At 48.0% G+C, this 27,142-nt stretch overlaps 1 protein-coding gene across 6 annotated transcripts in view; it reads left to right on the forward strand.

The window, feature by feature from the left end:
- Window positions 1–27,142, forward strand: part of LOC147108053 (CUGBP Elav-like family member 4) — a 520,783-nt gene that overhangs the window by 73,021 nt on the left and 420,620 nt on the right. Inside the window, exon 1 of one of the 6 annotated variants that reach the window (XM_086004506.1) lies at window positions 20,179–20,886. The exons of 3 other annotated variants lie outside the window; for them this stretch is intronic. Coding sequence is in view for 2 of the 3 variants with exons in the window: in XM_086004505.1 (XP_085860631.1) it covers window positions 24,027–24,110 (84 nt within the window). In the remaining variant the exon portion in view is untranslated. Of the gene's footprint in view, window positions 1–20,178; window positions 20,887–23,894; window positions 24,111–27,142 lie in introns of those variants that run through there. 2 more of the 6 variants (XM_086004505.1, XM_086004504.1) reach the window with 2 other exon arrangements.

The following is a 27,142-nucleotide window of genomic DNA, read 5'->3' on the forward strand; positions in this document are numbered from 1 at the left end:
AAGCGGAGACACTCTATGGCCTAGAAATTGGGTTGGTAGCGCCAGCGCTGAGCGCCTAAAGAGACCTAGAATTGGGGCGAAGCCTTATGTTGGGGCGGACGCTATGAAGATAGCGCCAACTCAGAAATTGACTATACATTTAGCGCCTGCGCTAAGTGTTAAGCAGCTCATGACGTCATTTCAGTGTGCAACGCCTTTTAGGAGCGCCTGAGCGCATATTGGGTGGCGCCCGGAGCCTTAGCGCCCAGCGCTATTAGTGACAGTTTGAGGGAGGGCTAACAGGCCCTTCTCGGAGTAGGGCGGCGCTATTTAAAGGGGACAGCTCTAGTGCAGAATCTTCTGCCACTTGGCCTGCTCATTGCGATCGCTGCTAGAGAGAGTTGGCGAGCTAATGTGGAGCGGAGTTCTGGGATTTGAGCTTCACAGTACTTGGGACCTTCAACCCTGTCCGAAGCACTTGCAGCACTACACCTAAAAGCCTTTTGACCAACTGGCATCGGAATGGGAGCTTGTTTGGAGGGCGACGGCCTCATCGCCCAACACTGTGAAGGGGCAGAGAGACGGCGGGAGAGAGGGCAGGGATTGGCCAGAAGGAGGAGGGACAATCGAGGTCGGCCAATCCGACAGGATGCTGCGAGGGTCTTTAGGCAGCAGGTGACAAGCCTTGACATTTCGGAGGAGCAGTGTTAGCGAAGGCTCCGAATCTGGAGGGACATTGTTACTGATCTGTGCCACCTGCTTGGTCAGGATCTGCAGCCGCGTGAACGCTGCAGAACCTCTCTGTCCGTGATGGCTACACTGACTGATGGCCTCCATTTTTATGCCAACGGGTCCTTTCAGTTAGCCATTGGGGACAATGCGACTAATGCTCAGGCTGCAGTCCGCTGTTGCATGCGGCAAGTGACAGAGGCCCTTATAGGCGAACGCGTCCATTCATTACCTTCCCTCGGACCCTGCACAAGCAGGCGGAGTATGAGGAGGAGTATGAGGAGGAGGAGAAGGAGGAAGAGCAGGCGGAGGAGGAGGAGGAGGAGGAGGAGGAGGAGGAAGATTGAAAGGCTGCTGAAAGTGGAAGGTCCATACGTCAGAGGCTCCTCTGGACTCGTCTCAACACCCCTGTGGCGGAATGATGAGAGTCTTACCTCATGCGCACTTTGGATGTTTGAGGGCCTCTGCATGCCAGCATCACTGAAAGTAGTCACGTGCACCAAGCAACATTGAAACTTCTGTTTATTGACACAAAAGTCTTTCATTACAGCTAAACAACGTAAAGTGAGCAGAAACCATAACTTACAAAATAAATGTGACCTGTTCGGCCAAGCCGCAAAACTCAACAAAAATCTGCAACTATAACAGCAGCTGAGGGTGTCCTTCAATTTGGACAAACAAACGTCTCAGCACCTCCCTCTACAACTGGCCCCTTGAGGGAGAACGACTTCTCTTTCGCGCCCGGCCCCTTCCCTCCCTGCTGCTCCTACATAATTGCACCCCAGTGGCGGGCTCAAGGCTGGGGGACGCTTGCTGACTGTCTGGACGTGCAGAAGCCCCTGAGGTACGGCCTGGCCGACCTCTGGGCTTGGAGGGTGCGGACGCAGGATGCTTGCTTTGAGCATGGCTGGAAGCAGTGTGGGCTGCAGGTGGTGGCAGCTGCAATGCAGGCGTCCCAGCGCTGGCATGTGCAATGGTCTCCTGACGAGAGAGGACACCTGCACCATGGTCGGACGACACACTGGCTATCTGAGGGGAGAGGCACGGCTCATCCGCCACAATCGCAGGCTCCACGGATTCCTGGCATTGTACGGGAGTGGAAGGGCCCGGGGTGATCCTATCTGATGCAGAGAGGGTGGCTGCAGTCAGACATCGCGTTGCGTCAATCTGGCTGTGGAGGAGCCCAGCAAGTGACTGCGTGGCAACAGTGAGGACCTGTGTGCCAGGTGCCAGTGCTTCGGAGAACGCCTGGACAGTTCTTCCCATGGCTTCGGACAAGGCAGGAGCTGACTGCTCCACTGCCTCGGACAAGCCCTGCACAGACCTTTCCAGGGGTTGTCCGAAGCCCTGAACAGTCCTTTCCATTGCCGACTCAAAGCCGTGGACAGTCCTCTCCATTGTTGGGCCGAAGCCCTGGATAGTCCTGTCCATTGTGGCCCCGAAGCCCTGGATAGACCTGTCCATTGTTTCCCCGAACACCTGGAGAGACCTCTCCATTGTTGCGCCAAAGCCCTGCAGAGTCCTCTCCATTGTTGCCCCGAAGTCCAGCATACTCCTAGCCAATGAATCTATTGACTCAGGCGTCTTCTCCACTGCAGCCATCAGCTCCGTGTGTCTGACCCGGGCCTGTTTGCTCATCTCTGCCAGGCGACGGACCTCATCTGCACTCTGTGCAGCAGTCATGACAACCTGCCTTGCCCTGCGGGGAGACGGTGGCCGAACTTGCCTATCCCCCCTGCGTTGCTCCATGCCGCTTGGTCCGGCAACTGGTTCATCCTCAGAGCCACCCCCCCTCCCCTCCAGGGGACTACTATCCCCAGTCTGCAGATGTCTCAGCTCCCCGGATTCTGCAGCGGCTGGTCCGGATTCCTCCTGGTCCTCGCCTCCGGTGGCACTGGCACTGGCAGCTTCAGCGCGTTGAGCCCGAGTTGGTGCTGCTTCATCTGAAAGTGGGAGGTGGAAGAGTGGCTTTAGCAGAAGGACAGGTTTGCTGAAAGGCATGCCAGATTGCGGCAAGGCTCTGACATGGCTGCACACTGAGGATGCATGCTGGCGGGGGGACCAAGTGGAAGGCAACAGGTGGAAAAGGTGAGAGTCTTACCCTCGCTGTCGGTAATGGGGTCGGCAGATGCAGTGGTGACTGGACCAGACAGACGTCCTCCAAGTATCTGGTGCACTCTCTCCTCCAGATCTGTTAGAGTGACCACTTGTGCAGGTCCGCCACCGGTTCGACGCTGCTCCTTCCGAATCTGCGCCATCTTGGACTGCAGGGGAAAGAAGGGGAGGGTCTGTTACATGAGGCCTTGAGACCTCCTCGCATCCCCCCATTGTGCAAGAGCCCTTACATGAGGCCCTGAGACATCTGTCCATGTGTGTGCCCAGAAAGGGCCATGGGTGCATACTGACAGATGGCCATTGGCGCATCATTGCAGCAGGGTGCCCGAAGTCAGCTGCAGATGGAGGGAAGCACAAGTTTGGTAAACCATCACTCACCCTAACGATCTGTGTGAGGTCGTTGAATTTCTTCCTGCACTGAACAGGGGTCCTGGTCGCCATGCTGCTGGAGTTCACCCTCACAGCAACCTCCCTCCAAGATCGTCGGTAAGCCTTCTGATTTGGCCTCTTGCCATTATCCGGGTACAGGACCTGTCGACGGTGTTCAACTGCAGCCACCAAGTGGTCCAGAGCCTCAGTGCTGAAGCGCTCTGCTCTCTGCCTAACCTTCTCCATAATGATCACCTTGTACCGCCAGACAAGGGCGAGCGCCGAATCTGAGGCCTGCAGAGCGTTGGGTGTTGAAGCTCAGTCTGACTGACCCACCCCTTTAAGAGCCGGCTGGCGCCTGTAGGTCTCATGCTTTCCCGTAATTGAGTTCACCTGCGCTGCGCCCGTCCGCATCGATATTGAGTAGCGCCTGACCTTTTGCGCCTTAAGAGCACCGTGCAACGGCTGATTTAGCGCCTCAATCCCCTTTGGGGGCGAAGCAACCCAATATTGCGCCAGGCGTAGATAAGCCTCGTCTGGCTATAAACTTTGCGCATCGCCAGTTCTAAGGCCTCAACCGGGGCTATACCCAATTTCTAGGCCAATGTTTTCAAGAAGAGACTGGATAGGCACTTGAGGGAAATAAACTTGCAGGGCTACGGGGATAGAGCGGGGGAATGGCACTGACTGGATTGCTCCACAGAGAGCCGGCACGGACTCGATGGGCTGAATTGCCTCCTTCTGTGCCATTATGACTCAATGACTCAACTGCAGGCTCAACTTGGGGTCACTTGTCCTGGTAATGTGCAGCCAAGGAACTTGGCCTCAGTCTGTCCTCAGATAGCCAATCATTGCTGCGGTTGCAGTAGGACCACTACAATTGGCCCCAGTGCCTTGAGAGGTGAAAATCAGAGAGGTCCAATGGCTAGCAAGTGATCTTCTGGTGCCAAGTATATAAATGTGGAAGGCCTAATGAGGACAGGATCTAGGGTTGCCAACTCTGATTGGACCTATTCCTGGAGCTTTCACCACATGACTTCTAGCTTCCAACCGCCCCGCCCCCACACTCCCATTGGCCGTCCATCCTCGCGACGCTCCGCCTTCCCATGCCGATTGGAAAGCGAACAAGCACTTCAGCACCTGATTGGATGTCAAATAGCCTTTTTAACCCCCCCCAATCTCCACTATTTTAAGAACTAATAACCAAAAGTGTTTTTTTTAAACGCCCCAATAACCTTTCTCCCAGGTGTTGCTCGCAGTCGGTGTCCAGGAGATTAATCTTTAATTCCTGGAGACTCCAGGGCAATCCTGGAGAGTTGGCAACTCTCATTGCTTAAGAGTCCGTTAACTCTCATAGTCTAGGTTTACACATGAAGAATAACCACGCGGGTGAAGTACCAGCATCTGCGGAATCGTACCCCAATAAACGCCAGTGCCTTCAAAAGAGGAGGTGGGGTAGAAAATGTCATAGTGAGAGTCTAACCACCTCCCCTTGACATTCAACGGCATTACCATCGCCGACTCCCCCACCATCAACATCCTGGGGGTCACCACTGAACTGAAACTTAACTGGACCAGCCACATAAATACTGTAACAACAAGAGCAGGTCAGAGGCTGGGTATTCTGCGGTGAGTGTCTCACCTCCTGACTCCCCAAAACCTTTCCACCATCTACAAGGCACAAGTCAGGAGTGTGATGGAATACTCTCCACTTGCCTGGATGAGTGCAGCTCCAACAACACTCAAGAAGCTCGACACCATCCAGGACAAAGCAGCCCGCATCATTGGCACCCCATCCACCACCTTAAACATTCACTCCCTCCACCACCGGCGCACCGTGGCTGCAGTGTGTACCATCTACAAGATGGGCTGCAGCAACTCGCCAAGGCTTCTTCAGCAGCACCTCCCAAACCCGCGACCTTTACCACCTAGAAGGACAAGGGCAGCAGGCACATGGGAACACCATCACCTGCAAGTTCCCCTCCAAGTTACACGCCATCCTGACTTGGAAATATATCGCCGATCCTTCATCATCGCTGGGTCAAAATCCTGGCACTCCCTCCTTAACAGCACCTTCACCACACGGGACAACAGCGGTTCAAGAAGGCGGCTCACCACCACCTTCTCAAGGGCAATTAGGGATGGGCAATAAATGCTGGCCTTGCCAGCGACACCTCGGAACGAATTTTAAAAAAACCCTCACTCCAGTGTAGAACGTTTTCTGTATTTGAGATTTGGGCAGTTTACTGTGTGTTTGTTACTTGAGAAACAATATAAACTTGCACTAATGTGAAATATTGATTGTAACAGTCTACCTACATCAATTCGGCTTCAATACCTTGCACAGAAAAATATAATTATTGAATTGATTTTTCTATACATCACAAACCCTTCATAATGAATGGATTGGTTCAGCAAGACTCTTGGGTTCACTGCATATTTTCCTGGATCCAAAAACTCATATTGAGTTAAGTCTAATCATATTTCATAATTTGACATTTTTGAAGGTAAGGCTCTCTTTCCTCAACTGGCCCTTGTTTAATCTGACATCTGGAAAGTATCCTGCACAGTAAATACTGAAAGTACAGAGGAGAACTGAAAAAGGACAGAGGGGCAAAGAAAGAGTATGAGAATAGATTAGAGGGTAACACAAAAAGGAACCCAAAAGTCACTTATTAACATTTAAATAGTAAAAAGGTAGTCAAAGGAAGGGTGGGGCCCATTAGGGGCCAAAAGGGGATCTTCTTGTGGAGGACATGGCTGTGGTATTAATGAGGACTTTGCATCTGTCTTCACTAAATGTATCAGTAAAGGACGAGTTAGTAGAGAAATTGGATGGGATTAAAATAAATAAAGCGGAGGGACTTAACAGGTTGGAAGTCCTCAAAGTAGAAAAGTCACCCGGTCTGGATGGGATGCAACCTAGATTGTTGAGGGACGTAAGGGTGGAAATTGTGGAGGCCCTGGCCACAATTGTCCAATCCGCCTTAGATATGGGGCTGGTGCCTGAGGACTGTAGGATTGCAAATGTTACAACCCATGTTCAAAAAAAGGGGAGCGGGATAAACCCAGAAACTACAGGCCAGTCAGCCTGACGGCGGTGGTGGGAAACTTTTAGAGACAATTGACGTAATAAAACTCACTACATACTTGGTTTGAGCAGAAAGCAAGGCTTTAATCAACTTGTTTCAGAACATGGAGGTCTAGTTGTACTTCACTAGTTCCTTGTCTTACAAAATGTCCCTGGCAAGCTGGGCCCACGCCTGAGAATTTATACTCCTTGGACGGCGCCACCAGCTGGCCATCCAGCGTTATTTCATGAGTAGTTTCTTGATGGTGATGAGATTTATAACAACAATAACCCGAGATAAAATTAATTGGCACTTGGAAAAATATGGGTTAATAAACGAAAGCCAGCACGGATTTGTTAAAGGCAAATTATATTTGACTAACTTGATTGAGTTCTTTGATAAAGTAACGGAGAGGGTTGATAAGGGTGGTGTGGTTGCTGTTGTGCATATGGACTTTCGCACCTAAGACAGACATTTGTTGTACGATCCTCTTAATTCGTCACCTTAAATTGCTCCCACCACCAGTAATAGACCTGTAACCAGCAGCACTTCACCCTCGTGTTAAACAGCTCAAACTCCTCTCTCAGGGCACAACTCAAATTTGGAAAGATGCAATCTAGAATTGCACTGCTGGGTATTTTGTACATTTCAAGTGGATGTGTCAAATGTCACATGCTCGCCATTACGCTTTATTAAAACCCGAGCGACGGTACTGCTCTGTGCCTTGACTACCTTTTAGATTCGAAAGATGTCACAAAATGGTTGCTAATTCTGAGCACAGAGATACCTGACATCAAAACTGGATGAGGCGATGCTGAATCTTAAGAGGAAAACAACATGAAAAGGGCCAAGGATGGGCAAAGGCCTTGCAGCCCATCAGAGATCATCTCTCTGGTACCCTAACTCTCCCCAACCCAGCATACCATCTCATTTGAATGTTCTTAATGTTTTTGCCTCTACTGCCCCAATTTTCAGACTATTCCAAACCTTTATCACACTTTGATTAAAGTTCTGCCCAATATCTGTTTTATAATTTACAGCAATCAGGAAAGATTGAACAGGTTGGGGCTTTTTTTCTTGAGAAAAGAGAAGATTTAGCGGAGACCTGATACAGGTCTTTAAAATTATGAATGGGTTGGACAGAGTAGATGTGGAGAGAATGTTTCCACTTGTGGGAGAATCCAAAACTAGGGGCCATCAATACAAGATAGTTACTAATAAATCCAATAGGGAAATAAGGAGAAATGTCTTTTCTTAGAGAGTGGTTAGAATGTGGAACTCGTTACCACAGGAAGTGGTTGAGGCAAATAGCTTAGATGCTTTCAAAAGGAAACTAGGGGGGTACACAAGAGAAAAGGGAATGGAAAGATACGCTGAAAGGCTGAGATGAGGCGGATGGAATGGGAGGAGACTCGCGTGGAGCATAAACCCCAGCGCAGACTAGTTGGGCCGAATGGCCTGGTTTCTTTGCTGTCTCTTCTACGTCATTCTATGTAAAACTATTTCTCACTAATTTAAACTCATGTCCCCTGGTCCCACTTTCTGGTTCAATTGAGAGTAATATCAGTGCAATTATGCAAATCCTATTGTCTGAACTGCCCATCCTTTTGTCAAGTATAAATTTAAGCTGATATGTAGCAGAAAAAAATAGGGAGCCAGCAATAGCTGGGCCTGTACCTCTTAACTCTCTATAAAGTTCAACTCTATTTAAGACCTGAATATTGTTCCTGTATCTCATGCACTTGTGCATATGATACAAGTCGTCGTCGTACATGTCTTCACACTGTTCCCTTTGGGGAACTGTATGAAGTGGTGGAAGGATTTCTGGCCGCGATTAACGCTCCTTCCGTGACCATAACCATCTTCGTACCAGCCATTAGGGTGGTTAGTCCTATGGCAGGAGGGTTTTACGGGCTCCCACAACCCATACGAGGGGGGGGGGCCACCCACACCCACGGACGCAAGTATCCCGCTGGGTGTCAACCCAGAATTTAGAGCCGGAGCTCCGACTCCACTTGCCGGGACTGTCTGGAGCGGGGTTCGAAACCCTCCGCCTTCTGGCCCAGCGGCGGGGATGCTACCACTACGCCAAAGGCCCACTCCATGTTACAAGTAAGAGCTTGACATCCTATAGATGATCCTCCCCTCACCACAAACCTCTAACCTCTTCTCTCATCGCAACCCCTCTATCCTTTAATTTGTTGATGCTTTGCCTGTTGTGTCTTAGAACTTTCCTGTTCCTCCTAAGCTCCAAGTATCCTACATTATATTCCTCCTCGGTGCATTCTCACTTAAATCTAGCCTCATTAGACCGTCTTCTATTCTAACTCATTCTATCCCAGGATCTTAAAACTGTGGCACCTCTTACCTTCCTCAGTCTTCCCTTTCTCCCACCACCTACAGGCTTATACAACGAAACTTGGTGTCACCTAAGAACGAATTCCTGTTTTACCTCACCCTCTCTCCCACTCTTTTCAATCTTGCTAGTCCTGCTCAATGGGCCTCGTCTCTTCATCTAGTTTTCTCAGAAAGGTGGAGACTTCACTACTGGAGGGGAACTATTCCGAGTGGACAATGGAAATTGGCCAATGATTGATATATCTCAAATTTTGACCGTACGCAAATGGCACAGCAGTAACCTAGGCATAGGAATGAAGACAAATACAAAGAAAGAAAGACTTGCATTTATATAGCGCCTTTCACGACCACCGGATGTCTCAAAGTGCTTTACAGCCAACGAAATACTTTTGAAGTGGAGTCACTGTTGTAATGTGGGAAATTACAATACAAACAGCATCAATTGAATTAAATCTTTCTTGTGCTGTGAGGCTGATTTATATCAATTAATTAATAGTGCATCCTTGGCTCAGTTGGTCTCCCATCTAGGTTAGAGTGCTATGGGTTCCAGCCTCACAACAGGACCAGAGGACATAATCTAGTGTAGTGTAGTGTAGTATTGCTGCACCATTGGACATATTTTCATGTGGACATTAAAAGCTGCAATAGGAAGGCGGGTTGGTGTTCTTCAAGGACGAGATCAAATGAGTCTTCTTCATCCAACTTGTGAGGTTAATGACCAAGTCACTCTTGTGAGGAAGACGAGGAGACTGGTGTTCGTGGACACTGCAGTGTGTAGTGATGCCTCTTGCGAGGTTTTGTCCTGCATAAATTCTGGCGATCGGGTAGCCAATACTGTAATTGGAGTTCGGATAATGGAGATTCCACTTTAATAAATGAAGCGCTCAATCAGACTACTGTGGGATGTGAAAGGTTAATGGCCTCGGAAGCACAGAACACACTGAAAACATGCCTCACGCAAGCCATTGTTGTCCAAAGTGTAAGTAGGACTTTTAAGCGATGAGTCATGGAAAATTCCTCCTAGGTTGGGTTGGGATTGACAGGGATTCAGAGTCTGCTAATTCCCATCCACGTACTTGTACTTACAATTCCCTATGTGGGCTTTTTTTTTGAGAGGGGCTGTCAGAATGTAGTAGGGCAATGATTCTGTCAAGGCTTGGAACATCTTCAAGCGATTAAATATGCAGCAATTTGCATGCGCTGTGCTTCTCTTACAGAAGTGTTTCTCTCCACACAATATAAAAGCGAGGTAGAAAGCAGTAGGAAATGTTTATGTCAAGGCAACTGTTACATCACGACGTTGTTGCCCAGGTAACGGAAAGTTAATTAAGACCTACATCAAAGACCATAATGATTGCGAGCGCTTTCGTGAGCCTCAACAATAGAAACAAATAATTAGCAACTCCTTTCTCTGATGGAAGATCAGCTTATCATTACCCCCAACATTTCTGTTCCATTAAATTACAGCAATTTTCATAAAAGAAAGTTTTAAAAAAAAATTACGGCAGTCGAATTTTAATGTGAATAAATTTTTTAACAGCTCACTGAACAGATTTATGTGAAATACTGAAAGTTAATTCTACTGAAATGAATGTGTTTCAAGGTGACCGTTGTTTCTTTTAAGGACCAGAGCCCAACTTCTGAAAAAAAAATTAAATGTACTTCATTTAAAAATCCTGGTGGACTGGAGTCTGCAACTCCGCATTGGCTCCTGGATGTGTTTCTGATCTGAAGATTTGTTTTTACTCATCCCCGGGACGCGGGCGCTGTTGACAAGACCGGCATTAATTGCCCGTCCCTGGTTATGCTGAGAAGGTGGTGGCGGCTCTTCCTGAGCCGCTGGCGTAGGTTCGACACAGCTGAGTGACTGGCTCAGGCCAGTCAAAAGTCAACCATGTTGGTGTGGGGACTGGAGTCACGTATAGGCCCAGACCGGGTAAAGACTGCAGATTTCCTTCCCTAAAGGACACTAGTGAACCAGATGGGTTTTTACATCAATCTGGCCGCTTCATGGTCACTTTTACTGATACCAGTTTTCTATTTCCAGATTTTAAAGACAATTCAATTCGCATTCTCAAACTGAACCAGTTTAGCAGTTTTGCTCGGAGAGGCTACAACAACAACAACTTGCATTTATATCGCGCCTTTAACGTAGTAAAATGTCCCAAGGCGGATTCACAGGACCGTTACTTATTTCTTAAGGCTAAAGGGATCAAGGGATATGGGGAGAAAGCAGGGATAGGGTACTGAATTTGGATGATGTATAGTACTTGAACACATTGTACCTATTCATATACTCACATTGAATGGTGGAACAGGCTCGAGGGGCCGAATGGCCTACTCCTGCTCCTATCTTCTATGTTTCTATGTTACCAAACAAAGTTTGACACCGAGCCACACAGGGAGAAATTAGGGCAGGTGACCAAAAGCTTGGCCAAAAAGGTAGGTTTTAAGGAGCATCTTACGGGAGGAGAGAGAGGCGGAGAGGATTAGGGAGGGAGGGAATTCCAGAGCTTAGGGCCTTAGGCAGCCGAAGGCACGGCCGCCAATGGTGGAGCGATGAAAAACGGGAGGCGCAAGAGGCGAGAATTGGATGAGCGCAGAGATCTCGGAGGGTTGTACAAGGTTTCCATTTTTTCCTCACTTAATGTCTGGGCTTGCATGCGAAAAATGGAGGCTTGGGTGTGTTAATGCAGGACCACTGGCTGTCGTGGAATGCCCCCCAACCCCCAGCAAGAGTTAGGCCTAAAAATTTGGTTGCTTTGCACCTCCCGCAAAGCAACTAGTGCCCGGGCGTGGCGCCGCCAACGCCTCCCGCGAAATTCAGCGGGAGGTTAGCGGCGGCGGTAACCGTTAGCGCCCTGTGGCGCTGCACTGCCGGCAATGACGTCATCGCCGTGTGCAGTGCCCCGCTCACACCCCGGCCGTGATCTTCGCCCCTGACTTACTGCTGGATGCCATGTCCGACGGGGTCAGGGGGGCCTACCTGCGGCCGGGGCGGCGCTAATTAAAGGGAGGGTGACGGGAGGCCATTTTTGTTGCTGGACGCCTGCCAGCACCTGCCCCCCGTTGCCGTCCCCAGCCTCCTGTGAAGCCCCCCCGCGGAGTGCCGGCTGTGATCCGTGAGCCCGGCACTTCTCTTGAGTGTCAGGCTCTTTTGCCAGCACTCCGATCCCTGGTAGCCCAGCTGGGCCCCGGGTCGCATTGCGCAAGGCCCCTCCCCTTTAAGAAGGGGAGGAAGGCCTACAGTACTTCACTCGCAGCGCCCCAAGAGGGAGGCGGGATGCTTCCAGTAGCGCCCCACTTCCCTCTTGGGGTGCTACCGATGAATTTCGGCCACGGGGGAGCTAATTTTTTGGGGGCCGGTCAAGTTAGCGCCCCAAAGGGGACGCGACTCAATTTTTCCCCCTTAGTGCCTTTAAGACAGGAGAGGATCAAACTACAGAGGAAGGATGCCAAGGCCATGAAGAGGGTACAGAAGAAACTCACTAAGGTGAAACCACGGATAGGAAGGACTTTGTTAGGAGGGGAGACCAGAGAATTTGGGGCTCTTTTTAAATTAGAACAGAGAAAGATTGTGTAGAATGGGCCGATACTCTCTGGAGTTCAGAAGAATGAGAGGTGATCTCATTGAAACATACAAGATTCTGAGGGGGATTGACAGGGTAGATGCTGAGAGGTTGTTTCCCCACTGGCTGGAGAGTCTAGAACTAGGGGGCAGAGTCTCAGGATAAGGGGTCGGCCATTTAGGACTGAGATGAGGAGGAATTTCTTCACTCAGAGGGTGGTGAATCTTTGGAATTCTCTGCCCCAGAGGGCTGTGAATGCTCAGTCGATGAGTATATTCAAGGCTGAGACCGATAGATTTTTGGACTCTAGGGGAATCCAGGGATATGGGGATTGGGCGGGAAAGTGGAGTTGAGGTCGATGATCAGCCATGATCTTACTGAATGGCGGAGCAGGCTCGAGGGGCCGAATGGCCGACTCCTGCTCTTATTTCTTATGTTCTTAAAGTTAAGAGGATACCTGACAGAGTCTTCAAAAATTATGAGGTGAGGTAAGTCAGGAAAAAAGATTTCCACTGGTCAGTGAGGTGGTAGCTAGGGTCCATCGATTTAATGCCTTCACTAAATGAACGAAGGAAGAGCTTGGGCTGATATTTGTTTTACGCAGAGGATTATTAAAACATGAATGGCCTTCCAGAAACAGTGGTGGGAGCAGAATTCATCCTTGCTTTTAAAAGGGAAGTAGATAAATATTTGAAAAATAAAAATTTAAAAGGGGAAGAGAAAGGGCAGGCGAATGGGAATAAGTGGATAACTCTTTCAGAGAGCTGGCGTGGGCACAATAGGCTGAATGATCTCTTTTTCTGCTGCAAAATTCCATGATCCAGTAAAAAAATACATTTGGCTACATTAAAAAAATTGTATAAGATTCAGCCATGAAAGAAACTCATCACAAGTAGCCATTTTTGACTATTCCAACACACTCCTGGCCGGCCTCCCACATTCCACCCTACATAAACTTGAGGTCATCCAAAACTCGGCTGCCCATGTCCTAACCCGCACCAAGTCCCGTTCACCCATCACCCCCTGAGCTCGCTGACCTACATTGGCTCCCGGTTAAGCAGCGCCTCGATTTCAAAATCATCATCCTTGTTTTCAAATCCCTCCATGGCCTCCTCGCCCCTCCCTATCTCTGTAATCTCCTCCAGCCCCACAACCCCCCCGAGATATCGGCGCTCCTCTAATTCTGCCCTCTTGAGCATCCCTGATTATAATCGCTCAACCTTTGGTGGCCGTGCCTTCTGTTGCCTGGGCCCCAAGCTCTGGAATTCCCTCCCTAAACCTCTCCGCCTCGCTACCTCTCTTTCCTCCTTTAAGACGCTCCTTAAAACCTACCTCTTTGACCAAGCTTTTGGTCACCTGCCCTAATTTCTCCTTATGTGGCGCGGTGTCAAATTTTTTGTCTTTTAATACTCCTGTGAAGCACCTTGGGACGTTTCACTACATTAAAGGCGCTATATAAATACAACTTGTTGTTGTTGTTCTGAGGGACAGGCATTTACAGCATTTGCACATTCTTGACAGGAAAATGTTCTAAATACTAGTTTGATCTAATTTTACCATGTCGCAATATTCAACGTCTGAATGGAATAGATTTGATCTCCAATGGAGCTCCTTAAAACCTACCTCCTTGGGCCAGGCTTTTGGTCACCTTACGTGGCTCGGTGTCAAATTTTATTTGGCTCTGTGAAGCCCCTTAGGATGTTTTTCTACGTTAATGATGCTATATAAATGCAAGTTGTTGTTTAGCACGGGTCTGAGTAAAGGCCCCGGAGGCATTTGCCGAGTAAAGAAAGACTTGCATTTCTATAGCGCCTTTCACGACCACCGGACATCCCAAAGCGCTTTACAACCAATGAAGTACTTTTTGTAATGTAGGGAAACGCGGCAGCCAATTTGCGCTCAGCAAGCTCCCGCAAACAGCGATGTGAAAATGACCAGAGAACCTGTTTTTTTTTGTTATGTTGATTGAGGGAGAAATATTGGCCCCAGGACACCGTGGATAACTCCCCAGTATGTGCTGGTGGCAGGGAATCTTGCCCATCGGCAAAGTGGCAGACCTGCTGGCGGTGGACGTGGTTCCTGACGTCGTGAGTTAGACAATGTCTCCATCGGTCATCATTGGACTTCAAGGGTTAAGTTACGAGGAGAGATTACACAAATTAGGGTTATATTCCCTAGAATTTAGAAGGTGATCTGATCGAAGCTTTCAAGATATTAAGGGGAGCAGATAGGGTAGATAGAGAGAAACTTTCCACTGGTCGGGGATTCTAGGACTAGGGGGCATAGCCTAAAAATGAGAGCCAGACCTTTCAGGAATGAAATTAGGAAACGCTTCTACACACAAAGAGTGATAGAAGTTTGGAACTCTCTTCCGCAAACGGCAATGGTTAAGTTTAAATCTGAGATTGATAGATTTCTGTTAACCAAATGTATTAAGGGATATGGGGCAGAGGCGGGTATATGGAGTTAGGTTGCAGATCAGCCGTGACCTCATTGAATGGCGGAGCAGGCTCGAGGGGCTGAATGGCCTCCTCCTGTTCCTATGTTCCTTAGCGGCTCCATTTTTGAGGAATCTTCCCATTTCTCATTCGTCAATTTTTTTTTTTACAGAAAATCAGTTTTGTAACATCAACCAGAAACACCAACTTGTTTTATATAGAACGCTGTTAATGCAGGAAAATATTCCAAGGAATATTGAGGCATAAAGAGAAAGAGACGGCAAGCCAAAGATGAGCGATGGGGTTTGGGAGGGGGCGGCGGGGTCAAAGAGGTGGGTTTTAAGGAGAATCTTAAAGGAGGAGAGGAAGATGGAAGAGGTAAAACTATTTAGGGAGCGAATTCCAGAGTGTGGGATCATAGAATCATAGAAACCTATAGCACAGAAGGAGGCCATTCAGCCCATCGTGCCTGTGCCGGCCGAAAAAGAGCTCTCCAGCCTAATCCCACTTTCCAGCTCTTGGTCCGTAGCCCTGTAGGTTACAGCACTTCAAGCGCATATCCAAGTACTTTTTAAATGTGATGATGGGTTTCTGCCTCTACCACCCTTTCAGGCAGTGAGTTCCAGACCCCCACCACCCTCTGGGTGAAAAAGGTTCTCCTCAACTCCCCTCTAATCCTTCTACCAATTACTTTAAATCTATGCCCCCTGGTTACTGACCTCTCTGCTAAGGCAAATAGGTCCTTCCTATCCTCTCTATGTAGGCCCCTCATAATTTTATACACCTCAATTAGGTCTGGCAGATGCAGTATAATGTGGATAAATGCGAGGTTATCCACTTTGGTGGCAAAAACAGGAAGGCAGATTATTATCTGACCAGCAATAGATTGGGAAAAGGGGAAGTGCAACGAGACCTGGGTGTCCTTGTGCACCAGTCGCTGAAGGTAAGCATGCAGGTGCAGCAGGTGGTTAAGAAGGCAAATGGTATGCTGGCCTTCATAGCGAGAGGATTCGAGTACAGGAGCAAGGATGTCTTGCTGCAGTTGTACAGGGCCTTGGTGAGACCACTCCTTGAGTATTGTGTGCAGTTTTGGTCGCCTTATCTGAGGAAGGATGTTCTTGCCATGGAGGGAGTGCAGCGAAGATTTACCAGACTGATACCTGGGATGGCAGGAATGACGTAAGAAGAGAGATTGGGTCGATTAGGCTTATAATTGCTAGAGTTTAGAAGAATGAGAGGGGATCTCATTGAAACTTATAAAATTCTAACAGGACTAGACAGACTAGATGCAGGAAGGCTGTTCCCGATGGCGGGGGAGTCCAGAACCAGGGGTCACAGTCTAAGGATAAGGGGTAAGCCATTTAGGACTGAGATGAGGAGGAATTTCTTCACCCAGAGAGTGGTGAACCTGTGGAATTCTCTACCACTGAAGACAGTTGAGGCCAATTCATTAAATATATTCAAGAAGGAGTTGGATATATTTCTTAAGACTAAAGGGATCAAGGGACATGGGGAGAAAGCAGGGACAGGGTACTGAATTTGGATGATCAGCCATGATCACATTGAATGGCGGAGCAGGCTCGAGGGGCCGAATGGCCTACTCCTGCTCCTATCTTCTATGTTTCTATGTCTCCCCTCAGCCTCCTCTGTTCCAAAGAAAACAACCCCAGCCTTTCCAATCTTTTCTCATAACTAAAATTCTCCAGTCCTGGCAACATCCTAGGAAGCTGAAGGCATGGCTGCCAATGGCGGGGTGCATGCTGGAGGGATGCCTAAGAGTCCAGGGTCAGAGGAACAGGACGTTTAGGGAGGGGGGAGTGGGCGGGAGGTTAAGAGATAAAGAGGGGACAGGCCATGGAGGGATTTAAGCACAAGGATGAATGCTTCATGTTTGACGTCATTCAGTTGTTGAGTGGAATGACCAGACTGTGGGATCTGTGGATCGGGAAGTCCTCCAGCCTTGATGGCTTGTATAGCAGATGCAGTTGGACCTATTTAATGCATTGTGGCCGTGACAACTCTTGTGTGAGTTTAAATGTTCGGAATCTTGGACATCATTTTACTGCAGCATCACTCCCACGTTGCATGGATTAGTTGTTCTCAGTGCGCTGAAATTATTAAATCTGTTTGATGACAGGTATTCACATCCATTGGCCCTTTAGCTATTTTTAATGGTTGACGAGAAAGCAAAAACGAGGAGCCACGTTATAAGCTTATTGCCAACGCCATGCTGTGTCTCCTGCCCCAAGCACTGTGCCACCATCAAGAAGCCCAGTGCTATCTTTGTGCCCATTGCTAACGATCCCATAGGATGCCACCACCCTATAGAAGACACAATTGCCCACTCCCCCAATGTTGCATCAGACTGCATTGTTGGAATGCCAGTAAGTGTATTATAAAGAAAGACTTGCATTTATATAGCGGCTTTCACTACCTCAGGACGTCCCAAAGTGCTTTACAGCCAATGAAGTACGTTTGAAGTGCAGTCACTGTTGTAATGTAGGAAACGCGGCAGCCAATTTGCACACAGCAAGCTCCCACAAACAGCAATGTGATCATGATCAGATAACATGTATTTTTAAAAATGATGATTGAGGGGTAAATATTGGCTACAGACGGGGCCTCGGTTTAACATCTCATCCGAAAGACGGCACCTCCGACAGTGCAGCACTCCCTCAGCACTGCACTGGGAGTGTCAGCCTGGATTTTTGTGCTCAAGTCTCTGTGGGATGAGTAAATGTACCATAAATACTGCTGGCTTTTAGTGTCTTTATTTATGAGAAGCCTAGGTGAAGGGTGAAACTCCATCACGCATTATTGCACCTAGTTGAAACGAGTAAGAGAGAAACCAAAGTAATTGAAGAAGTGGGGTTTATGTGACATGAAGCTTGGGTGCTGGAGATTGTAGGAGGAATGAAAGACAAGATGGTGAGGAGTTCTGGGGCCTGAAATTACTGGGGTGGGGAAGGGCCAGGCATTTGGGGTGGAACCTGGCTGAGGGCAGGCATGGGTGCCCGAGGGGATCGATTACCTCTTAATGCCGCACTCTTTACCATACAGGGGAGGACATTTTTAAAAATTCATGCTTCACCCCATTCAGGGCCTTCGGCTCCCCCCATTGGAATGGTAAGGTATTGCACTGATGGAGGGAAATCAAAGGCCTTTAACAGGGCGCCACTCTGCTTTCCACCACCTCTTCTCACCGGCTGCCTCTGTTGTGCCCTCCCCACCCCGATTATCAAAATGATCCCGTCCCCAGTCAGCAGTCAGTGGCCATTAGTCCCAAGCTAAAATAACAACAGAAAATGCTGGAAAAACTCAGCAACATCCGTGGAGAGAGAAATAGAGTCAACGTTTCGGGTCGAAACCCTTCTACAGAACTGAGAGAAAAGGCAGGAAATGAAACAAAAGGCAGTTTGGGGGCTGGGAAATGGGGGAGGGGATAAAAGAAGAGACATTAAGAGATATTCAAGGTGAGACGAGATGGTAATAGGACAGGTAAAGAAACAGACAATGGCTCCAGATGAAGTGTGAAATGCACTGGCAGAGTGAGAGACAGTTGCCGTGTGGGAGAGAGAAAAAAAAAGGAAAAGTCACAAAGCAAAAGTGTGGATAATAAAAAATATATAAATGTAATAGGGGCCGAGGTTATGATCTGAAATTGTTGAACTCGATATTGAGTCCGGAAGGCTGTAAAGTGCCTAATCGGAAGATGAGGTGCTGTTCCTCGAGTTTACGCTGAGCTTCTGTGGAACAATGCAAGAGGCCGCGGACGGTGAGGTCTGAGTGGGAATGGAGCGGTGAATTGAAATGACAGGTGACCGGAAGCTCGGGGTCACCCTTACGGACTGAACGGAACACCTTTTGCTATCGGATTAGTCCCAAGCTGCTGGAGCCGGGACGAATGGAATTTCAGGACCCCCTACAGTCTTGTGGTCCTGGAGATGAGATAGAATAGGAGCCAGTGCGATGAGCCTCAATTTCAACACAGTGAGGATTCGGGGAAGGGGAAGACTGTGTGTGTGTGTGGGGGCATGCTGGCCGATCTGGAGCAGGTCCAGAGCCTCTGCCATTATTCCCTCCTCTCTTGTGAGTAAGGACTTGGTGAAGCCCTACAAGGGGGGGGGGGGGGTATCACAAATTTCTCGTGTGGGGCAGACCCAGAACAAGAACGAGTCTCTTACTGTTCAGCCATCGTCAAGCACGACACCGAGCCAACCGGCCAGCATCAGGCCACTTCTAAATCCTGCTCCGTTTTTACAAATCTCCAGCATAAACCATCAGAATTAGATCCGGTATAAGCTCTCTCCCTTTGTGTCTGTGGATCAGAATTTGGTTCAATATCAGCAAGATGATCTATGTTGGTATAAAGGGCTCGTAACATATATCCATTAGCATGACTTGCCTTATGACACATATGCAGTGCAAGTCTTGACACATGTCTAATTTATTTTGCATGTATGTAAATTAATTGCAATTAGAATTGAGTTTTCAAGCCTCCCTGCTGTTGGGTGGGAGAGGAGCAGCTTAACGACAAAAAAAATTATGTTTAAAACTCACCAATTGCTGTTTGCAATGATCATTTTCATTTCCGAATACCTGTAGTTTGTTGGTCGCCTCAGTTCTTTCCCTCCGTGTAATCCTAATTTTTTTTTGGAGGATTTTGAACTGTGTTCCACTGCCCTGCAGAGCAGCAGAAAATTCATCTCCAGCTGGTTTGAAAACTGTACCACATCTGGAAGACCATTCCATGCTCTCCCCCCACCCTACCACCACCTTGTACAGTCCAGCGTGAAATGTCATAGATAGAAATTGTGTAATGTTGACAGCAACCACAGCAACTTGCATTTATATGGCGCCTTTAACGTAGTAAAACATCCCCAAGGCGCTTCACAGGAGCGATTATCAAACAAAATTTGACACCGAGCCACATAAGGAGATGTTAGCGCAGGTGACCAAAAGCTTGGTCAGAGATGTAGGAGGTGAGAGAGGCGGAGAGGTTTAGGCCTCGGCTGCTGAAGGCACGGCCGCCAACGGTGGAGCGATTAAAATCGGGGAGGCGCAAGAGGCCAGAATTGGAGGAGCCCAGAGATCTCGGGGGGGGGGGGGGGGGGGTGGTTGTAGGCTGGAGGAGGTTACAGAGGTAGGGAGAGTGGCGAGGGCCATGGAGGGATTTGAAAATGAGGGTGAGAATTTTAGTGACCCTTTGCTGTGTGTGGACATTGGGTGAGGACAGGAATGGGCTTGGCTCCTTTGCCCACTCTGCTCCACTAGCCTGCCAACATTCCATACTCTAGGTGCACACTTGGGAACCGCGGTCACTTGAACAAGGGACCAGAGGTGTCTACATATGTGTAAGTTCACCAATTCTGAAATCCCAACAAGGAAGGGAGGATGGGTCTGAGAATTGGCGCTACAGTGTTGTAGCTCTATGTCCCTTTGAATGCAGCTCCTTGTTGGGATTGTGGGACCAGTGAATTAACTCCAAAGGGAGATAACGAAGAGTGAATATAGCAGGTTTGTGGGGGTGGGGGGAGATTACTTACAGTAACTCGATGGCCATAATGTAAACATGAGCTGCCTTGTGTGATTTTACCAGGTCTGTCATGAGGGCTTGGTTATAAGAAAGCTTCACTACGAGTTAATAAAAAGCATTAAAATGCATAAAAACTAAGAATAAAACTCATTGCAGACATTGCTGTTGCAGTGGATTATGATTAAGACCACGGATTTGTGGTTTTGGCACAGCAACTTGAATTTATATAGCGCCTTGGGACATTTTGCTACATTGAAAGCGCTATATAAATTCAATTTGTTGTTGATGTCTTCACGAAGAATGGGGACAGAGTCACAGAATGCGAAAGCCCCCAGTATCTGCACTAATGGACTGCCCTAACTTCTTCTATGTATGACCCACGCAGCCAGCAGACAAGAGGAAGCTTTCGACCCACGGGGGGGCAGACCCTGGTTCCAAAGTGGAAAGGCCCCGTGTCCAAAGCCGGTGTGCCCCCCAGTCTTTACAATGTGCTTATTTACAAATGGAAGATCCAATTGGATAATCTGAACAAAGAATCCCAGTGCCTGACTGGCTGTTTCGGATCTTGAAGGGAGGTTCTGCATCGCTAGGCTAAGGTGTTGCCGACTATATGTGGATTTGTGTCACAAGCATGCCTTGAATTTAAAGGAGGACAGCATCCAGTTGTGGGAGACAAGCAGACAGCAACTCTCCACTGACTGTGCTAATGCACTGCGTGAGAGGTTAGTTTTTTATTTCATTGCGACTGGCATCTGCCACTCGGAGGGCATTCTTAGAATTGTTTTTTTCTTCCATCACTCTAGTTTTAAGTCCAAACAAAGGGCGGTGACTGGCGGGGGGGATGGGGTAAAAAAAGCCTGGACTAAACAGGCCTTAGGTAATGTGGATCTGTGTGTGTGTGAGAGAGAAACGGAGATAGGGAGACAGATGAAGATAAAGTACAGGATTATGTTGCGGCCTGCAGCAGCTCAAGTGCCTGCCTGTTAATGGAAATAGAAATTTGATTGGATTAAGTTGCTGATTAAACTGACCTAATATTGTGTAAGCCACAATATCAACAGTCGGATTGGGCGTAATGCTCAACGTGTCTCCAATCATTATGCAAGACATTAAATGGGTCACTGGTTTTAAACCCGACCAGCCTTAACTTGAATGCTGCAACTCTGGTTGGACATATTCTTGGAGGTGGTGTCACATGACCACCTGCCTCCAGCCGCCCCGACCCCATTGGTCGCCCGACACGCCCATACTCATGATGCCCCGCCTTCCCAGGCCAACTGGAAAGTGAATAGACACTTCGTTACCCGATTGGAGGATTGCTGACTGTCAGTCAAACAGCCTCTTTTTTTTTCCCCCAGCTCCAATTTTTTTTTATATAACTAGTAAACAAAAGTGGTCAAAGACATTTGTTTTTAATGCTCCCTATGATTTTTCTCCCGGGTGTTGCTCGCAGCCAGTGTTCTGGGGATTAATCTTCAATTCCTGGAGACTCCAGGCCAATCATAGAAACATAGAAAAATAGGAGCAGGAGTAGGCCATTCGGCCCTTCGAGCCTGCTCCGCCATTCAATATGATCATGGCTGATCCTCTATCTCAATACCATATTCCCGCTCTCTCCCCATACCCCTCGATACCTTTCGTGTCTAGAAATCTATCTATCTCCTTCTTAAATATATTCAGTGACTTGGCCTCCACAGCCTTCTGTGGTTGAGAATTCCACAGGTTCACCACCCTCCGAGTGAAGACATTTCTCCTCATCTCAGTCCTAAATGTCCTACCCCGTATCCTGAGACTGTGACCCTTCGTTCCAGACCCCCCAGCCAGGGGAAACATTCTCCCTGCATCCAGTCTGTCTAGCCCTGGTGAATTTTAAACGCTTCAATGAGATCCCCTCTCATTCTTCTAAACTCTCGTGAATACAGGCCTAGTCGACCCAATCTCTCCTCATACGACAGTCCTGCCATCCCAGGAATCAGTCTTGGGATTCTGGAGGGTTGGCAACCCCTAGCAACCCCGAGCTGTAACCACGGATTAATTCTTTTGTTGTCGTTTTCTTGTGATGCGCCCAGTTAATATTTTGATGGAAACGCCTCAGTTGTCTAATCTCCCGACGGTCTAAAGTTATCAGGTTGGGCAGCTACGTGTGGGATAGACCCACTGTTGATGGGCGAGGCTGCCTCAGCGGCGCTCACCAGCTTTTTGGTTGAGTCCCACAGTCCCAACCGATTTCCTGTTGGAAGTCCAAGGTCAGGAATGCTACACCGTGGAGTTCTGGGGACACAGGCCTGTGCCTGCAATTTACCACAAAGTGAGCTCCTGAATTCAGTCATGCCATTGGAATACAGTTGACATTGGTGGTTCTTCACAAGAAATGAAAAGAGCTAAAGCACCAATAATAACAGTGGTTATGTTCACAGAATCACAGAAACCCCACAGTGCAGATAGAGGCATTTCGGCCCATCGAGCCTGCACCGACACATATCCCACCCGATCCCCGTAACCCCTACACCAACACATATCCCACCCTATCCCCGTAACCCCATGTATTTAATCCCCCTAACACTAAGGGTCAATTTATCATAGCCAATCAACCTAACCCGCACATCTTTGGACTGTGGGAGGAAACCGGAGCACCCGGAGAAAACCCACGCAAACACGGGGAGAATGTGCAAACTCCACACAGACAGTCACCCGAGGCCGGATTCGAACCTGGGTCCCTGGCGCTGTGAGGCAACAGTGCTAACCACTATGCCTAGTAATCCAGAGGCCTGACTGAATGATCTGGAGACATGAGTTCACAATCCCACCATGCCAGCTGAGGAATTTAAATTCAGTTAGTTAAATAAATCTGGAATAAAAAAGATAGTGACCATGAAACTACTGGATTGTTGCAAAAACCCATCTGGTTCACTAAATGTGTCCCTACGGGGAGTAAGCATTCCATTGTACTTGTACTAGTACTAGTTACATATGGCAAATAAAATTGAATTCAATTGAATGTCTGACTCTAGACCACCAGCAACGTGGTTGACTTTTTAACCGCCTTCTGAGATGGCCCAGCGAGCCACTCAGTTGTTTCAAGAAAGCGGCTCACCACCACCTTCTCGAGGGCAATTAGGGATGGGCAATAAATGCCGGCCTTGCCAGCGACGTCCACATCCCGTGACTGAAATTTAAAAAACAAATCAAATGGTTCTCTTTTAACTTGTGTGGAAGCTGGGATAACCCTAGCTCATAATGGCCCAGTAATTCCGGGCACAACGCGTGAGTACGGACGGGGTACTCACGCGTGTGCCCGGAGGAATTGCCGGTTTTCAGCATGCACAGCGCATGCGCTGAAAACCAGCATTTCCTGTCCTCTGACCCAAGGGGTTAAGAGGCTGAATGCGTGCGCGGTATCGGGCAGCGCATGCGACTTGGATTTCCTCTATTTTTAGAGAGTTGCGCGTGTGTAAAGGCCTCCGGTATTTACGCATTGAAAAACCACACGTAAGTACTTAGTTTTACAGGTAAGTGGTCTATTATACAATTGAGAATTTTTTTTTCCACAGGTTTATTATTTTTAAAGAATTTACAGTAAGGTAAGTTTAGTTTTAGCCCCGATTTTTTATATAATTTTTTTTTTCAAATTTTAAAATTATTGTTTAAAATAGTTTTTCAGAGTTCTTTATGGTTCATTTAGGTAGTGCAATGTTTTTTTTAATTTTCTTTCAGGTTTAAGTAGTGTTTTGGGGCCAGGAGTTTTCATGAGTTTGACAGCTCTTACTGTCAAACTGATGAATGAACTTTTGCAACTTCCCATTGGTTGCCCTGTGCTCACGTGATCCCAGCCGGCTCATCGCACTAAGTACGCCGCCGGGTCATGCACGCACAGCGCGGCAGGACCTCAAGCGGGCCAGTGAGAGGAAATGCAATGCGGGCCAGGATTGAAATGTCAGCGCGCCGGGTAAGTGAACATCGGGGGCTTGCACGCGCGGCAAGCTCCCGATCCTAATTTCAGGGCCAATAGCATTCATTTGCTGCCTTTTGCTGAAGAACAAAGAAGGGAGACGAGAAGATTTGATCAGATAGATACAGAGGAACTATTTCCCCTGGTGGTGGAATCCAGAACTAGGGGGCATGATCTTAAAATTTAGAGCTAGGCCGTTTAAGAGTGAAATCAAGAAGCGTTTTTTCACACAAAGGGGGTAGTGGAAATCTTGAACTCGCTCCCCCAAAAGGCTATGGATGCTGGATCAATTGAAATTTTCAAGACTGAGTTTTAAAAAAAAATTAGGTCAGGATTTGGAGCAAAGGCGGGAAAATGGAGTCGAGGTACAGATCAGCCATGACCTAATTGAATGGCGGAACAGGCTCGAGGGGCTGAATGGCCTCCTCCTGTTCCTATGACTCCCAGCTCTGTTTGAAACCACAATTAGCGGGCTGTATGTGGGCCCAAAGGCACTTGGAGTGAGAAGACTGCCAGGGGTCACAGGAAGACTTCTCTTCCCACTCCCGCATCGTTATCTCTGGGGTGTCCCCCAAGGACCTATCCTTGGCTCCTTCCTATTTCTCATCTACATGCTGACCCTTGGCGACATCCTCCGAAAACACAGCGTCAGTTTCCACATGTACGCTGATGACACCCAGCTCTACCTCACCACCACTTCTCTCGACCCCTCCACGGTGTCTAAATTGTCAGATGAGCACAAATTTTCTCCAATTAAATATTGGGAAGACCGAAGCCATTGTTTTCGGTCCCCGCCACAAACTCCGTTCCCTCGTCACCGACTCCATCCCTCTCCCTAACATCTGTCTGAGGCTGAACCACACTGTTCACAACCTTGGTGTCATATTTGACCCTGAAATGAGCTTCTGACCACATATCCACAGCATAACTAAGACCACCTATTTCCACCTCCGTAACATCGCCCGTCTCAGCCCTTGCCTCAGCTCATCTGCTGCTGAAACCCTCATCCATGCCTTTGTTACCTCTAGACTTGACTATTCCAACGCACTCCTGGCTGGCTTCCCACATTCCACCCTACGTAAACATAAGGTCATCCAAAACTCGGCTTCCCATGTCCTAACTTGCACCAAGTCCCGTTCACCCATCACCCCTGTGCTCGCTGACCTACATTGGCTCCCGGTTAAGCAATGCCTCGATTTCAAAATTCTCATCCTTGTTTTCAAATCCCTCCATGGGCTCGCCCCTCCCTATCTCTGTAATCTCCTTCAGCCCCACAACCCCCTGCGATATCTGCGCTCCTCTAATTCTGCCCTCAGAGCATCCCTGATTATAATCGTGGAACCATTGGTGGCCGTGCCTTCAGCTGCCTGGGCCCTAAGCTCTGGAATTCCCTGCCTAAACTTCTCCACCTCTCTACCTCTCTTTCCTTCTTTAAGACGCTCCTTAAAACCTACCTCTTTGACCAAGCTTTTGGTCACCTGCCCTAATTTCTCCTTATGTGGCTCGGTATCAAATTTTTTGTCTTAAAATACTCCTGTGAAGCACCTTGGGACGTTTTACTACGTTAAAGGCGCTATATAAATACAAGTTGCTGCCCTTGTTGTTGAAGAAGGTGTAGTGGGCTGCAAACAGCCACTGGTGCATATAGCACAGCATACAGGTTGCCTGCATATATGAATTATAATATTACATGGAGGATTGCCAGCAAAAAGTAACAGGAGAAAGTTGCGATAGATACAAAGGGAACTGGATTCCCCACAGTCAAGTGCCAGAAAAATCTTACAAAAGATGGAATATTCAGGTAGGTATTAGGAATTCACTTTGCACCTTCACATACAAGTCCTTTAATGCGAATTTATGATTTTTTAAAATTCAGATTTTGCTTCTAGCAGTGTCTGTACATTTTTCATATTGTAATAGTTCTAGTCTAAAGTGCCTCTGTGCAGCAAAACAAATAGACCGGCCAGCCCCAAAATAAAAGCCTTTGAAGTTATGTTTTATTCTGTGACCGAAGTTGCCGGCTCTTTGTCAAAGCCCCACCCACCGATGTACTGGCAACTTTTAATGATCCCGAGGATGGGTATTGCAGGGGTTTAGAACCGTGCTCTTTTACCTGCAAGGGCTGGGTTTAAATCCAGTCACGGACTGTTACTGTATTGAAACAGGCTGTTCAGTATCCACCAGATCATATCTTTTCTTCTCCGCATCAACCATAGTCTCATTCTATTTGCAGGGTTACGGGGCAAGAGCGACTGGGGCTAACTGGATTGCTCTTCGAAAGAGCCGGCGCAGACTCGATGGGCCTCCTCCCATGCTGTACTATTCTATGATTCTCTTCTCATTCCTATACCTTTTAATATTCCTTTTTAACAAGCAACTATCTAATTCTCTTCATAAAAAGAATTTATGGAGACTGCCTCAGCACTGAATTTCATATTTTAACCACCTACTGTGTGAAGAATTTTTTTCGAAACACCCCTTCAATTCTTTTTGTGATTATCTTAAATTTGTGCCCTCCTGCTGGCATCTCACCAACCAGCGGAAACACTCTGGGCTGGATTTTACCTTTTGGTGCAGCCTAGGGGCGGGACAGCTTCCTTCCGGATTCCGATCCCGCCCCCAACGACGTCCGACGCACAGGCGCTATTTTGCGTCAATTGACCTTGTTAAGCCCCGCCCTGCACGCTTGCCGGCCAATTAGGAGAAAGCCGACATCAGTTGATGACGCGTCATCTGCCGGTTTTCTTAAAGGGACCACGTTCAATTTTTTTTGACAGGTGATTTTTCAGTGTTTGACAGCATTGAGGTGCTGCAAACACTGACAATCTCTGTACAAAGGTGAGCCCTTGCACCCAGGCTCTCCAGTGACTTCCTCCTTAGGCTAAAACAGATGGCAGCTGCAGGTGAGGTTACAGAAGCGATCTGTCACTGGTGAGAGAGGTTCTCCCAATGAGGTGGGACTACACAAACACTTCAAAACTTGTTACCTACAGAAAAGTCTAAATACATTAAAAATGATTTTCCCAACA

The sequence above is a fragment of the Somniosus microcephalus genome, chromosome 13 (assembly GCF_052327205.1).
Source record: "Somniosus microcephalus isolate GS21.2 chromosome 13, FLI_Smic_1.0, whole genome shotgun sequence".
Lineage (NCBI taxonomy): Eukaryota > Metazoa > Chordata > Chondrichthyes > Squaliformes > Somniosidae > Somniosus > Somniosus microcephalus.